Genomic DNA, 11,814 nt, shown 5'->3' with positions numbered 1-11,814 from the left:
ATAGTTTCTGACCCTGATCATCTCATCGACCACCTCATGGCAGCTTTCAACCTCACCCCTTCTGACCCTTCAACATTCATCTTAATGGGCATCCCTGGGCTAGAAGCTGCTCACATCTGGATTTCCATCCCTTTCTCTATGTTGTTTGTAATTGGCCTGTTGGGAAATTTCATGCTTCTTTTTGTTGTAAGCAAAGAACAGACCCTGCACAAGCCGATGTACCTGCTACTCTGCATGCTGGCACTTACAGACATTGGCACATCTACCTCCGTCGTGCCAAAGGCACTGTGTATATTTTGGTTCAATTTGAAAGGCATTACTCTGGGTGGCTGCCTCACCCAGATGTTCTTCCTTCATGCAGTTTCTATTATGCAATCAGCCGTCCTCGTGACAATGGCCTTTGATCGCTATGTTGCCATATGTAACCCTCTGAGGTACACCACCATCCTCACCAATGCACGAATAGTTAAGCTAGCGCTAGTGGGTTTGATAAGAGCTGTTCTCTTCATTCTGCCCCTGCCCCTGCTCCTGAGCAGGCATCCATTCTGTGCCAACCGCATTATCCCCCACACGTACTGTGAGCACATGGCTGTGGTGAAGATGTCATGTGGGGACATCACAGTCAACAGGATGTATGGCTTGGTGATAGCATTTGTAGTTTTAGGGTTAGACCTAATGCTCATTGCCCTGTCCTATGGTCTGATCCTCAGGGCCGTCCTCAGAATCTCCTCCAAGAAAGCCCACGAGAAAGCCCTCAACACCTGCACAGCCCACATCTGTGTGATGTTGATGTCTTATCCTCCCTTCTTCTTTTCCACTCTGACACATAGGTTCGGTCAGGGCATCAATCCCCACATTCAAATTATCTTGGCCAACCTCTATTTCCTCCTCCCCAACATGCTGAACCCTATCATTTACGGGGTCAAAAACAAAGAACTTCGTGAGAAAGTGGTCAAATGCACTTACAGAATGTGTTCTCTCGGGGGCCACTGACATTAAACCTTCCTGACTAGATGGGGAAATGATATCTCCTTGTTAATCACAGGTGCTCTCTCTTAGTTTGGCTTAACTCACCATTGTGGAAGTTCACTGTACGAGAAATTCCACATACCTAATATCTTATCACTCCATCACCAAGCTCTGCTCTCTCCATAGCTGAGTTCCCTCTCTCTGACCATCACCTGGCCTCTTTCAGTATCACCCATCAGCCCCCAACCCGCACACACCCTTTCCATGACTTCCAGACCACCAAAAGATATTGCAGCTTTCTGGTGCAAGGTGGCTTGTATTAATCCCTGTGTGAACAGGTTTCTTGATCAGTTTGACAAACTAAAGCTGCGCTTTTACATAGCCAAAGACAAAGAAAGAAACAACAATGCTGAACTTCTTTTTCATAGGTGCAGTGATCCGGTGAGTAAAATTTACCTTCTAGAGCTTATTGGTGAGAGTTGTGAAACCATGTATTTTTGAGAACGGGACTGCTATATTAAACTACAACCAAAACCATTGAGTCACTTTCTAGCTGGAACTCTCAAAACAGACACTAACAGTTCACATTGTCGAAGATGTTAAAATAGGTGTCGAGATTTCATGTTTGAGTTTTGAAACAGATGAAACAGAGATTGGCACCAAATGTCAAAGTGATTGGATCGCTTGCAGTATTAAGTCCTTCTACTGCACTCAGCTCGGCACAACCTAGATTGGCTGATATCTCATTTTTGCCATTGGTTTGTGGAGACTTTGGACAGTTGGAGCAGCAGTGGGGAGGTTTGTCTATGGTTCACTGGCCTCATGCTCAGGAAAACCAAGTTGAGCAGTTTGAAGTTCTCTAACACACGGATTCTGCTGAGAACAAAATCTTTAGAGAACTTGGCTTGTTTGCTCTTTCATTCCTGTTGCTACCTTCTAGCAATGCTACAGTTGAATGATTTTCTCAGATGAACTTGATAAAAACAAAATTGTGCAAGAAGATGCAAGAGGAACTTTTAGAAAACATTCTTATTATGACACAAAATCTGTTGTGAACAGTTTGCATCAAAGAAAGAAATGATTGCAGTGGTCACTGCTGATGTATTAGCAGCAGGAGGAGCATTCGACTCCCAATGAAGATAGCGAGGATGAAATGTTGCCTTTTAGAAATGAACAGCAAGAAACTAATTCATCTCAAAATATGGACATTGACTACCATCCCTGAATGCCATTAGAAAAAAATAACATAATAATGTGATTGTGGTTTTTACACTACATATGTTTTGGGCTTCTTTGGGGTTATTTTTAATACTGTTTTTTTGAAACACCTGCCAACCCTCAATCGGGATACAAGTACCAGTACTGGGATTTTGATTTTGAATTTGATTATCATCTCATAGCTTTGTTGCTAATGTGCACCAGCTCCTGCTGGGGTTTGTAGCTTTTTAAAAAAAAAAAAAAATCTGTCCTAGATATCTAATGAAATCTTCCATTTCTTTCTTGATGTATAGGCCAACATGTTGATTGAAAACCAAAACCAAAACTGTTTGCTTCAAGAAATAGATTGAGTTACTTTTTGGTTAGTTTTTAAATTTGGGGTCATAATCCAGTCGAAATCTGGCAATTTTTTGAGCTGAGCTGGAGGCAGGGCAGCGGCAGCCAGAAACATAAGGGAAGCGAAGCAGGCCAGAAGGCAGAAGGGTGTACATAGACCTGATGGAAGGACAGATGCTGGGGAGAAGAGTACCACAACCTAGAGCCGGAGGGAGTGTGACCACCACCAGAACAGCTGCCTTACTTGCAGTATCAGGCAGAGAAGTCACGGCCTGGGTTGGAGGCATGGGACATGTGAGGAACAAACTGGGAACATTTCTTACATCAGTTGTTTGTGGTGTTCCCCGTGCCCACAGAGTGGGGTTCCTTGTTTCTTGAACATTTTTCATGTTTTCTTTTTTTTTTAACAATTACCGTTTAGTAAATTATATTTGGTTTGAACTTAATGTAGTGATCAGTGGGTCACAGAAGCATTTGGTGTGAAGAGGGTACCCTGGAGTGGGGCCACCCTAGCACCTGTCCTAAGTGACCACGATGAGACTGGAGGTTCAGCCTGCCAGGAATCCTGGGCCAGCCATGTCACCATTACGAGGAATCTGCTACACAGGAGAGTGTAAGGGGAATCCTTGAGGTGAGGCAGGTCTCTGGGTAAAGGGAATTGGAGTGGGGACTCAAACCCTTTCACTAGCCAATTCTCCTGGGTGCTGCAGAAGCCAGGAAAGTTTCCCACAATAGCAGGACCATTGCCCTACGTACAGTAGGGAATGGGACAAACTGGATTTTGGGCTGGATTTTAGTGACTTCTGAAATATCATATACATGAAAAAAATCTGAAATGTGTAACTTTGGGGAGCACACTGTCTGAGTAAGGTGAATGTAACATCACTGCACGCAGCTGGCTGCCCTGTCTCAGGCAGATACGGGCAGCCTGTGTCATGGCTTACCATGGCTGTAGAGGAGCTGGAGTGAGCTGTTACCAATGGCCCTGAGTACTGAGAGAAGCACATCCCCTGCCACAAGTTCCCCCCACCACAGTGGCCACCTCAGCCCAGCAGGCCCCCGGCTGTGGAGGGAATGCAGCCTCATGGTGATGGGGACCATTTTGGTGAGATGCCATCTCCCGCAGCCACACATGGCTCTGGTCTTTACGCCCCTCAGCTCCCTTGGTGCCAGACACCACTCCCTTTACATCGTATTCAGGCCCATTGTGCCCTGAGAGTCATGATCCCATGGCAGGGTTTCTTGGTCACCGCATGTCCCAGGAGAAATCACTTCAGCAGCCCATTTGCTTCAGTCTCCAGTGTGAGCTCGACTCAGGGCACTTGGAGTCCCACTGCTGAGTCCATGAGGTGGTGGCCAGCATGCGCCATGGTGGGGTTAACACACTGATGGTTCGTGTGAACAACATACATCTGTGGCATGGTGGTACATCGCCCATGGCACAGTCTATGTGCCAGCCCTCCCTCCATGCCCATGTACAGCACCAATCTGGGAGCCAACTGTCCTGTCACCCCACTTAAAAGAAAACATCCATAGAGATGCTGAAGGAGAGCACACAGTCTGGTAAGCTTGTTATCCCCCAAAAAAGATGGGCAGAGGTGGGCGGGATTAGATGGGTCACACTGACTGCTCTGGGAAAGCAATGACTGAAGTAGGTTCCCCCCCACACACACTATTAAAGCATTCAGGGTTTTGTACTTGAGGTGGTTGCTGAGTTGGGAATCACTCTGCATAGAGGGATCAGCTGGTTCTGTGCTTCTCCATGTTCTCCACTAGGTTGGGCTGACGTAGAGATTAGATTTTTTTGCCCAGACTTTGGTCTCCTGGTGCAGAATGAAAAAAATTCACTGCAATCCTGGACCCTTCTTAGGCTGAGTCGCAGGTAAATCATGCATCCAAAGAAGTGGGTATTTCACACAAAAGCTCATGATTCTATACGTCTGTTAGTCTGTGAGGTGCCACAGGACTCTGCTGCTAGGTAAATCATTGTCGTCAGGGACGGCTGTAACTTTTTTGCTGCCCCAAGCAGCAAAAAAAAGTGCCGCTCTGCCGAGCCCCCCCCCCCGCCGAGCGCCACGCTGCCGGAACCCCCCCCGAGAGCCGCACCCCGCGCCGCCCCCCCACCGTGCGCCGCGCGCCACGCCACCAGAGCGCCCCTCCCGCCCGCCTAATGTCGCGCCGCGCTGCCCCCTGCCACCCCAAGATTGGCCACCCCTTACCAGGTGCCGCCCCAAGCATGTGCTTGGTTGCCTGGTGCCTGGAGCCAGCCCTGATTGTCGTATAAGTAAAGTTGTCCTACAATTCCAAAATAGGAAAGCTACCAAGAGGAGCTCGGCCCACAGTCACCCCCAACCATTTGTCCCTGGCAGAGGTCTCTCAATATCAATTTCTGTGCAGGAAGGACAAAATCCCAAATCCCCAAAGGAGACATGCAAATATCACAAGACTCTGTTCCACTTGGAGTTTAATCTTCTTCTTTCCTATAGCTTCGTTAGGTAGCAACGACTACAAATGTATATCTAGATTTGATAGCCAGCTTACTGCCTCACCCCCATCTCCTTACCCTGGTGGCAGAGGGTCCCTCACCAGAGGTCGGTCCTAGCTGGTGTCAGTCTCAGACCTTCTGGACAATGGGTACCAGGACTGGAGAAGACAACAGTGCTTGCCCTTCTCCCGCATACGTGGCCCCATTATAGAGTAAGAGAACTGAGCCCTTGGACCACGGGAAGAGATCATAGTTAGTGATAGAGTGCAGCCCTGCCATGCACGGTGTTCATAGACAATGGTTAGGATTAGTAGGTGGCCGCCATTACTTATTGGTGGGAAAATGAGAAAAGTTTGCTTGGAGACAGGTTTCTTTTGAAGTTTGTAAATATGCAGGGGGTTGTTCGCCTCGGAGCATAGAGGGTAGGACAGAGAGGGGAGTTGTTTTGTTATTCAGACACTGAATTACAACAAGCAAGGGACACCTTGCCTTGTGATCTAGAGGGCCCCCGCTAGCAAGAACAGAGCTGGGATTAAGATGAATCATAAAGAGCAAGTTTTTTCTATTGTGTATGTACGCTACTGTATCACTCAGTAAATGATGTGTGTTTTATGGAGTGGGTCTCCTAGTCTCTTAACCAAAGGCCCTCGGTGCTGAACCCCACCCTTACCAGCAGGGTAACACCATTGAGTCACAAGTCCTCATCAGACTGCTCCTGGCACTGGCCAAAACAGCCATCAATCCATCCGGGAGGTCAACACTCAGCAAGGAATTTCACTGCGACTATAGGGGGTTTGTTTCTGTTCCTTAGCTGTCTGATTACCTGATGCAGAAAGGAGATGAAATATTAGAAGTGTTTCAGCTTCCTGATGTATATCTGCTTTAGAGCTCACAAAGGGATACTGGCAAATACCTTTGATGCCAGAATCCTGGGAGAAGACAGCGTTTTCCATACCCTACGGCTTGAATCAATTAAGGATCACTTCGTTTGGCCTTCACAGAGTGGCATTGACTTTGCAGAGGCTAATGCACTGTACATTACAACTGCATGGGCTGTATGCAGCGATACGCTGCTACTATCAATTGAAAAAGATTTTTGGTCCCATATCTTGTGGCAGTATTCCCACAGATAGTGTAGATGGCCGTACATTACACACAGAAGAAAAAAATCCCATTGTCAATTGTTAGGCTGAACAAGAGTCTGCAAGACAGTTTACCCTGACAATCTTGAGCCCCTGGTATCAGCAAATCATTTCTTCACTCCCGGGGGAGGCTCTCAAGTTGTAGTTCTCCAGGGTCTATTTTCTGCTCTTCCTGCTGCTCATAGAGCCAAGGGAATTGTCTGGGAGTCCTGCCAACCTGAGAGTCCCCAGGGACTGTACAGGGGAATCATAAATATTGCTACCCAACATGGCAAGTGTCAGACATGTGAGATTTATACCTTGATTTTTAGGGCTCTACCTTCCTGTCGCCATAAAGAGACTTCTCTCTGCTGAGCAGGATTTCGGTGAGTTGCCTGTTCCTGCACTAAAGTTAGTGCTGAGGGCTCAGGAAGGGTTCCAGGGTGCAAGTCAGGAACCATCTGTGCAGGAATTCACCAGCACAGTGACTTGAACTGTTTGTTTAGTATTGTCAGAAACACTAAGGGATTTACCTGGTAAAATTGAAAGTAAATATGCACTGGAGATAGTTTAGACAAATATTTATTTTTAAGATCAATTCCTTGTCTCTTACTGTGTCCTTCTAACTGTCTCAATATCTTCTTTTTTTGGGTGGTGTGGTTTTTCCTCTGGTTCACTCAATTTTTCCAATTCAGCGACTTCACTGCCTTATTGGGAAGTGCAAACAAAACCTCTTCAGTGGGTATCTGTGTTACCAGAGGGTTCACAACAAGAATGGGCCGCACACTGGCCAGATTCTGCTCTCGCATTTGACCTTCACTGGGTCACTCCAGATTGACACTGGCCTCTCTGAGAGCCAAATCAGGGCCCACGTGTTTTGGAATCCCCTTCTTTCATGCCCAGTCTCAGAACGCCACAAAAACTGGGGGTTTCCTTCATACACTTTCAGCACCCTTACAGAAGTGTGCTTTCTGTACCATGTCCCAAACCCGTGATTTTTGCAGCTTGTAGCCAAAAATAAAAAACTCAGGGTGAATCTCATCCCATTGAGATCAATGGCAAAGCTCTGAAAAGAGTCAGGAGTTCACCCTGAATCCACATGTTGGGACTTAAATTAATAGCCTGATTTGCACCAGCCATGAGCCTTGTGACTTCAACTGGAGTCATCCTGTGGCATCCAAGGACGGATAAGCTCGTTTGAATAAAAAATGAGCTGACAGGAGAGTTACTGTAATCTCATACTTATTTCCAGACAGAATTTCTATAACTTCAACTTATAGCCATTGGATCCTATTACACCCCTGTATGATAGTCTGAAAAGCCTATTATTAAATATTGGTTCCCTGTGTAGGTACTTACGGACTGTTATCAAGTCACCCCTTAACCAGCTTTGTTAAACTACACCGATTGAGATCTTTGAGTCTATCGCTATTGGGCAGGTTTTCTAATCTTTTATTAACTCTTGTGATAGTTCTCTGAACCCTGTTCAGTGTATCAACATCCATCTTTAATCATGGACACAAGAACTGGACAGAGGATTCCAGCAGCAGTCACACCAGTGCCAAATATACAGGTAAAATAACATCTCTACCTCTCCTTCAGATTTCTCCTGTTATCATCTCAAGCTCTTTTGGCCACATGGTCACACTGGGAGCTCCTGTTTAGCTAATTATCCCTTCATGCCCCCAAATCTAGTTCAGGGTCATTGCACTTCCCATGATATCCCCCCATCGTGTAAGCATCACCCACATTCTTTGTTCCTAGATGTAGATATTTAGATTGCCAAATTAGAACATATTTTGGTTACTTCGACCAAATTTTCCAATCAGTCCAGATTGTTCTGAATCAGTAATTTGTCCTCTTCATTATTTATCAACCCCCAATTGTTGCATCATCTGCAAACTTCTTTAATATTCAGGCATGAGAAGGGTTGGCAGGTGAGCTGCTGACCCATGTCTCTGCTTACACTTGTCAGTTACCACCTGTAACTTATGCCTCAGACAAAGCTGGGTGCCTGCAAGAAAGTGTCTTACCAAAAGAAACAAGGGAAGTGATAGAGGTGCCAGCCTATAGTTGGAAATACCACAACACTTGTGCCCCTCATGCCCATTCTCTGGAGTACAAAGTCATATGCCAGCATGAGAATGTCTATATCCATTGGCTCCTTTCCAATATAGGAACTGCATCGTGGATCAGACCTATAGTCCATTTAATCCAGTGTCCTCTCTCTGACAGTGACAGCCCCAGGTGCTGCAGTACAAAGTATAAGAAACCCAGAAGTGGGTTTATGCAGGGGGATGAACTAACTATCATGAGGGTGTCAACCAAATGCCTAACAGTTAGAGATTGGCTTGTGTCCTGAAACACGTGGTCATATAGGCTTTCCAAAATATTCATGTAGCTGTAACTATTGTAACTGGATAGTGACACTATCCATGTAGATGTCCAAAGCCTTCCTGATTCTTGCTTAGCACCTGGCCTCAACTTCCTTTTGTGGCAACTAGTTTCTCAGTTTAATTAGGTATCAAGTGAATATAGCATTCTTTTTGATCTGTTTTGAACTTGCCATGTTTCAGTGTAATTGAATGCTCTCTTGATCTTGTGTTATCAAACAGGGAGAACACATTCTCAATCTACTCTCTACCAGTCAGTATGTTATAGACTTTTTTCATATCCCCTCGTATTTATCTCCTTTGTAAGATAATGATCCCAGTCTCTTCAACCTTTTTCCTTGATCATTTTCGTTGCCCTTCCCTGAACCCCTCTAGTCCTGCAATATCCTGTGTGAGAGGGTTTCAGAGTAGCAGCCGTGTTAGTCTGTATCCGCAAAAAGAACAGGAGTACTTGTGGCACCTTAGAGACTAACAAATTTATTAGAGCATAAGCTTTCCTGGGCTACAGCCCAGGGTGCCCAGGACTACACAGAGGAGAGTGAAACATTGTCAGACTGATCTCATGGCATTGTATTTTCTGTGTGATTTCCCATCCCACTCCTCCTGGATTTCAATATTTTGCTTAGTTTCTGTCCCTGCTTGCCCTGGGAGCTTCATAGGGCTGTGCACCCTGACACCAAAGTCCATGTCTTGAGCTCATGTAATTAAATTATAACCTTGTTAGGTGTTTGAGGAGTTCATGCTTTTTCCTCCAATGGGCATACATGTTGCAGTTATTGACATTGAAGGTCATGTGCCATTCACATCGCTGGGTTAGCTCCCTCTGAGGACTTCTCGGGACTTGACTATGACCTAAATAATTTGGTGCCATCTGCAAATGTTGTCACCTCACTGCTCACCCCCCCATTCTAGATTGTTAATAATTATCAAATATTTGTTATAAAGTGTGTAACCCCCTACCTGTGCTTTTCTCCCTTCACAGGCACCCTGAGCATTTCTGAGCCCGATTGATGCATTGACCACCTCATGGCAGCTTTCAACCTCACCCCCTCTGACCCTTCACCATTTATCCTATTGGGCATCCCTGGCCTAGAAGCTGCCCACGTCTGGATTTCCATCCCTTTCTCTATGTTTTACATTATTGTCCTGTTGGGAAATTTCATGCTTCTGTTTGTTGTAGGCAAAGAGGAGACCCTGCACAAGCCGATGTACCTGTTGCTCTGCATGCTGGCTCTCACAGACATTGGCACGTCTACCTCCGTCGTGCCAAAGGCACTGTGTATATTTTGGTTCAATTTCAAGGGCATTACTGTGGGTGGCTGCCTCACCCAGATGTTCTTCCTTCACACAGTTTCTATTATGCAGTCAGCCGTCCTCGTGACAATGGCCTTCGATCGCTATGTTGCCATATGTAACCCTCTGAGGTATGCCACCATCCTCACCAATGCACGAATAGCTAAGCTAGGGCTTGCGGGTTTGATGAGAGCTGTTTTCTTCATTCTGCCCCTGCCCCTGCTTCTGAGTAGGCAGCCATTTTGTGCCAACCGCATTATCCCCCACACGTACTGCGAGCATATAGCTGTGGCGAAGATGTCGTGTGGGGACACCACTGTCAACAAGACATACAGCTTGGTGATGGCATTTGTAGTAATTGGGTTAGATCTGATACTGGTTGCCCTGTCCTATGGTCTGATCATCAGGGCCGTCCTCAAAATCTCCTCCAAGAAAGCCTACCAGAAAGCTCTCAACACCTGCACAGCCCACGTCTGTGTGATGATGATGTCTTTTACTCTCTTCTTTTTCTCCACTCTGACACACCGGTTCGGTCAGAGTATCACTCCCCACGTTCACATCATCTTTGCAAACCTCTTCTTCCTCATCCCCCCCATGCTCAACCCGATCATTTATGGGGTCAAAACCAAAGAGCTTCGTGACAAAGTGGTCAAATACATCTGCAGAAGGTGATCACATGGGACCACTGACGTTAATCCTCTGTGACAAGCGGAGGAAAGGATTTCTCCTCATTCCAAGCACTCCTCTTTCTGTTGCATAGTTCCCTTTCTCTAACCATCACCTGATCTCTTTAAGCATCACAACCCCCAACCCCACATACCCGTCACTCGGCCTTTCCATGACTTCCAGACTACCAGAAGATAATGCAGCTTTCTGAAGCAAGGTTGCTTTGCATTAGTCCCTGTGTGAACAGGGTTCTTGATCAGTTTGATGAACTAAAGCTACGCTTTCAGATAGCCAAAGAAAGAAACTACAATCCCAAACTTCTTTTTCATATGTGCAGTGATCCAGTGAGAAAAATTTACCTGATTTTGCTCTGTCCAGTAATTCAGGAAACCTGGAGGATAAACCAAATGTTTCAGTTGGAAAGTGATAATACAGGAAAGCTGCTGCAGGAATTGAGGACATTCTTTAGAGCTTGTTGGTGAGAGTTCTGAAATTATGTATTTTTGAGAATAGGACTGCTGCATGAAACTATGACAATAACTGTTGAGTCAAATTACTGACCACTTTGCACAGTCATTTTTCAGCTAGAACTTTCAAAACCGACACTAACCGTTCACGTTGTCAAAGATGTCAAAAGTAGATATCGAAATTTCATATTGGGGTTTTTGCAACAGATGAAACAGAGATTATCACCAAAGGTCGAGGTAATTGAATCGCTTGCGCTACGAAGTCCTTTTTCCTGCGCTCAGCTTGGGACAACTTAGTTCAGCTGATATCTCATTTTTGACATCGGTTAGTGGAGACCTTGTCCAGTTGGAGCAGCAATGGAGAGTTTTGCCTATGGTTCACTGGCCTCATACTCAGAACAGCCAAGTAGAGCAGTTTTGGGTTCAAGATCTTGAACACATGGATGCCACTGGGGACAAAGACTTTAATGAATTTGGCTTGTTTTGCTTTTTCATTGTTGTTGCTACCTTTTAGCAACGCTTCAGTTTAACGATTTTTTTTCAGATGAACTTGATAAAAACAAAACTGTGCAACAAGATACTAGAGGAACTTTTAGAAAATATTCTTAAGGAGTATATGCAACGACCAAAATCTGTTGTGAAGAATTTGCTAATGAAAGAAATGATTGTTCTGGTCATTGCTGATATATATGAGCAGCAGCAGAAGCATTCTTCTCCCAGTGAAGACAGTGAGTATGAAATGTTGCCTTTTAGAGACTAACATTAGCGAACTAATTCAACTCAAAATATGAACATTGGCTTCCATCATCTAATGCCATTAGAAATAAATAACATAATAATGACATTGTTGTTTTTAGCTACACATG

The 11,814-nt window shown here is 45.3% G+C and overlaps 2 protein-coding genes across 2 annotated transcripts; both read left to right on the top strand.

Annotated features, from left to right (window-relative positions):
• Positions 1-993, top strand: LOC103306782 (olfactory receptor 52P1-like). The gene has a single exon (XM_008175902.4). It carries the CDS (start codon positions 37-39, stop codon positions 991-993), a length of 957 nt encoding a protein of 318 aa, XP_008174124.4. The 5' UTR covers positions 1-36.
• An 8,519-nt stretch (positions 994-9,512) lies between these two features.
• LOC103306781 (olfactory receptor 52P1-like) lies at positions 9,513-10,487 on the top strand. Its single transcript, XM_008175901.2, has one exon. The coding sequence runs from the start codon at positions 9,549-9,551 to the stop codon at positions 10,485-10,487; it is 939 nt and encodes a 312-aa protein (XP_008174123.2). The 5' UTR covers positions 9,513-9,548.
• Positions 10,488-11,814: the final 1,327 nt, after the last annotated feature.

The sequence above is a fragment of the Chrysemys picta genome, chromosome 1 (genome assembly GCF_011386835.1).
Source record: "Chrysemys picta bellii isolate R12L10 chromosome 1, ASM1138683v2, whole genome shotgun sequence".
Lineage (NCBI taxonomy): Eukaryota > Metazoa > Chordata > Testudines > Emydidae > Chrysemys > Chrysemys picta.
This window is presented reverse-complemented; position numbering and strand designations above follow the sequence as displayed.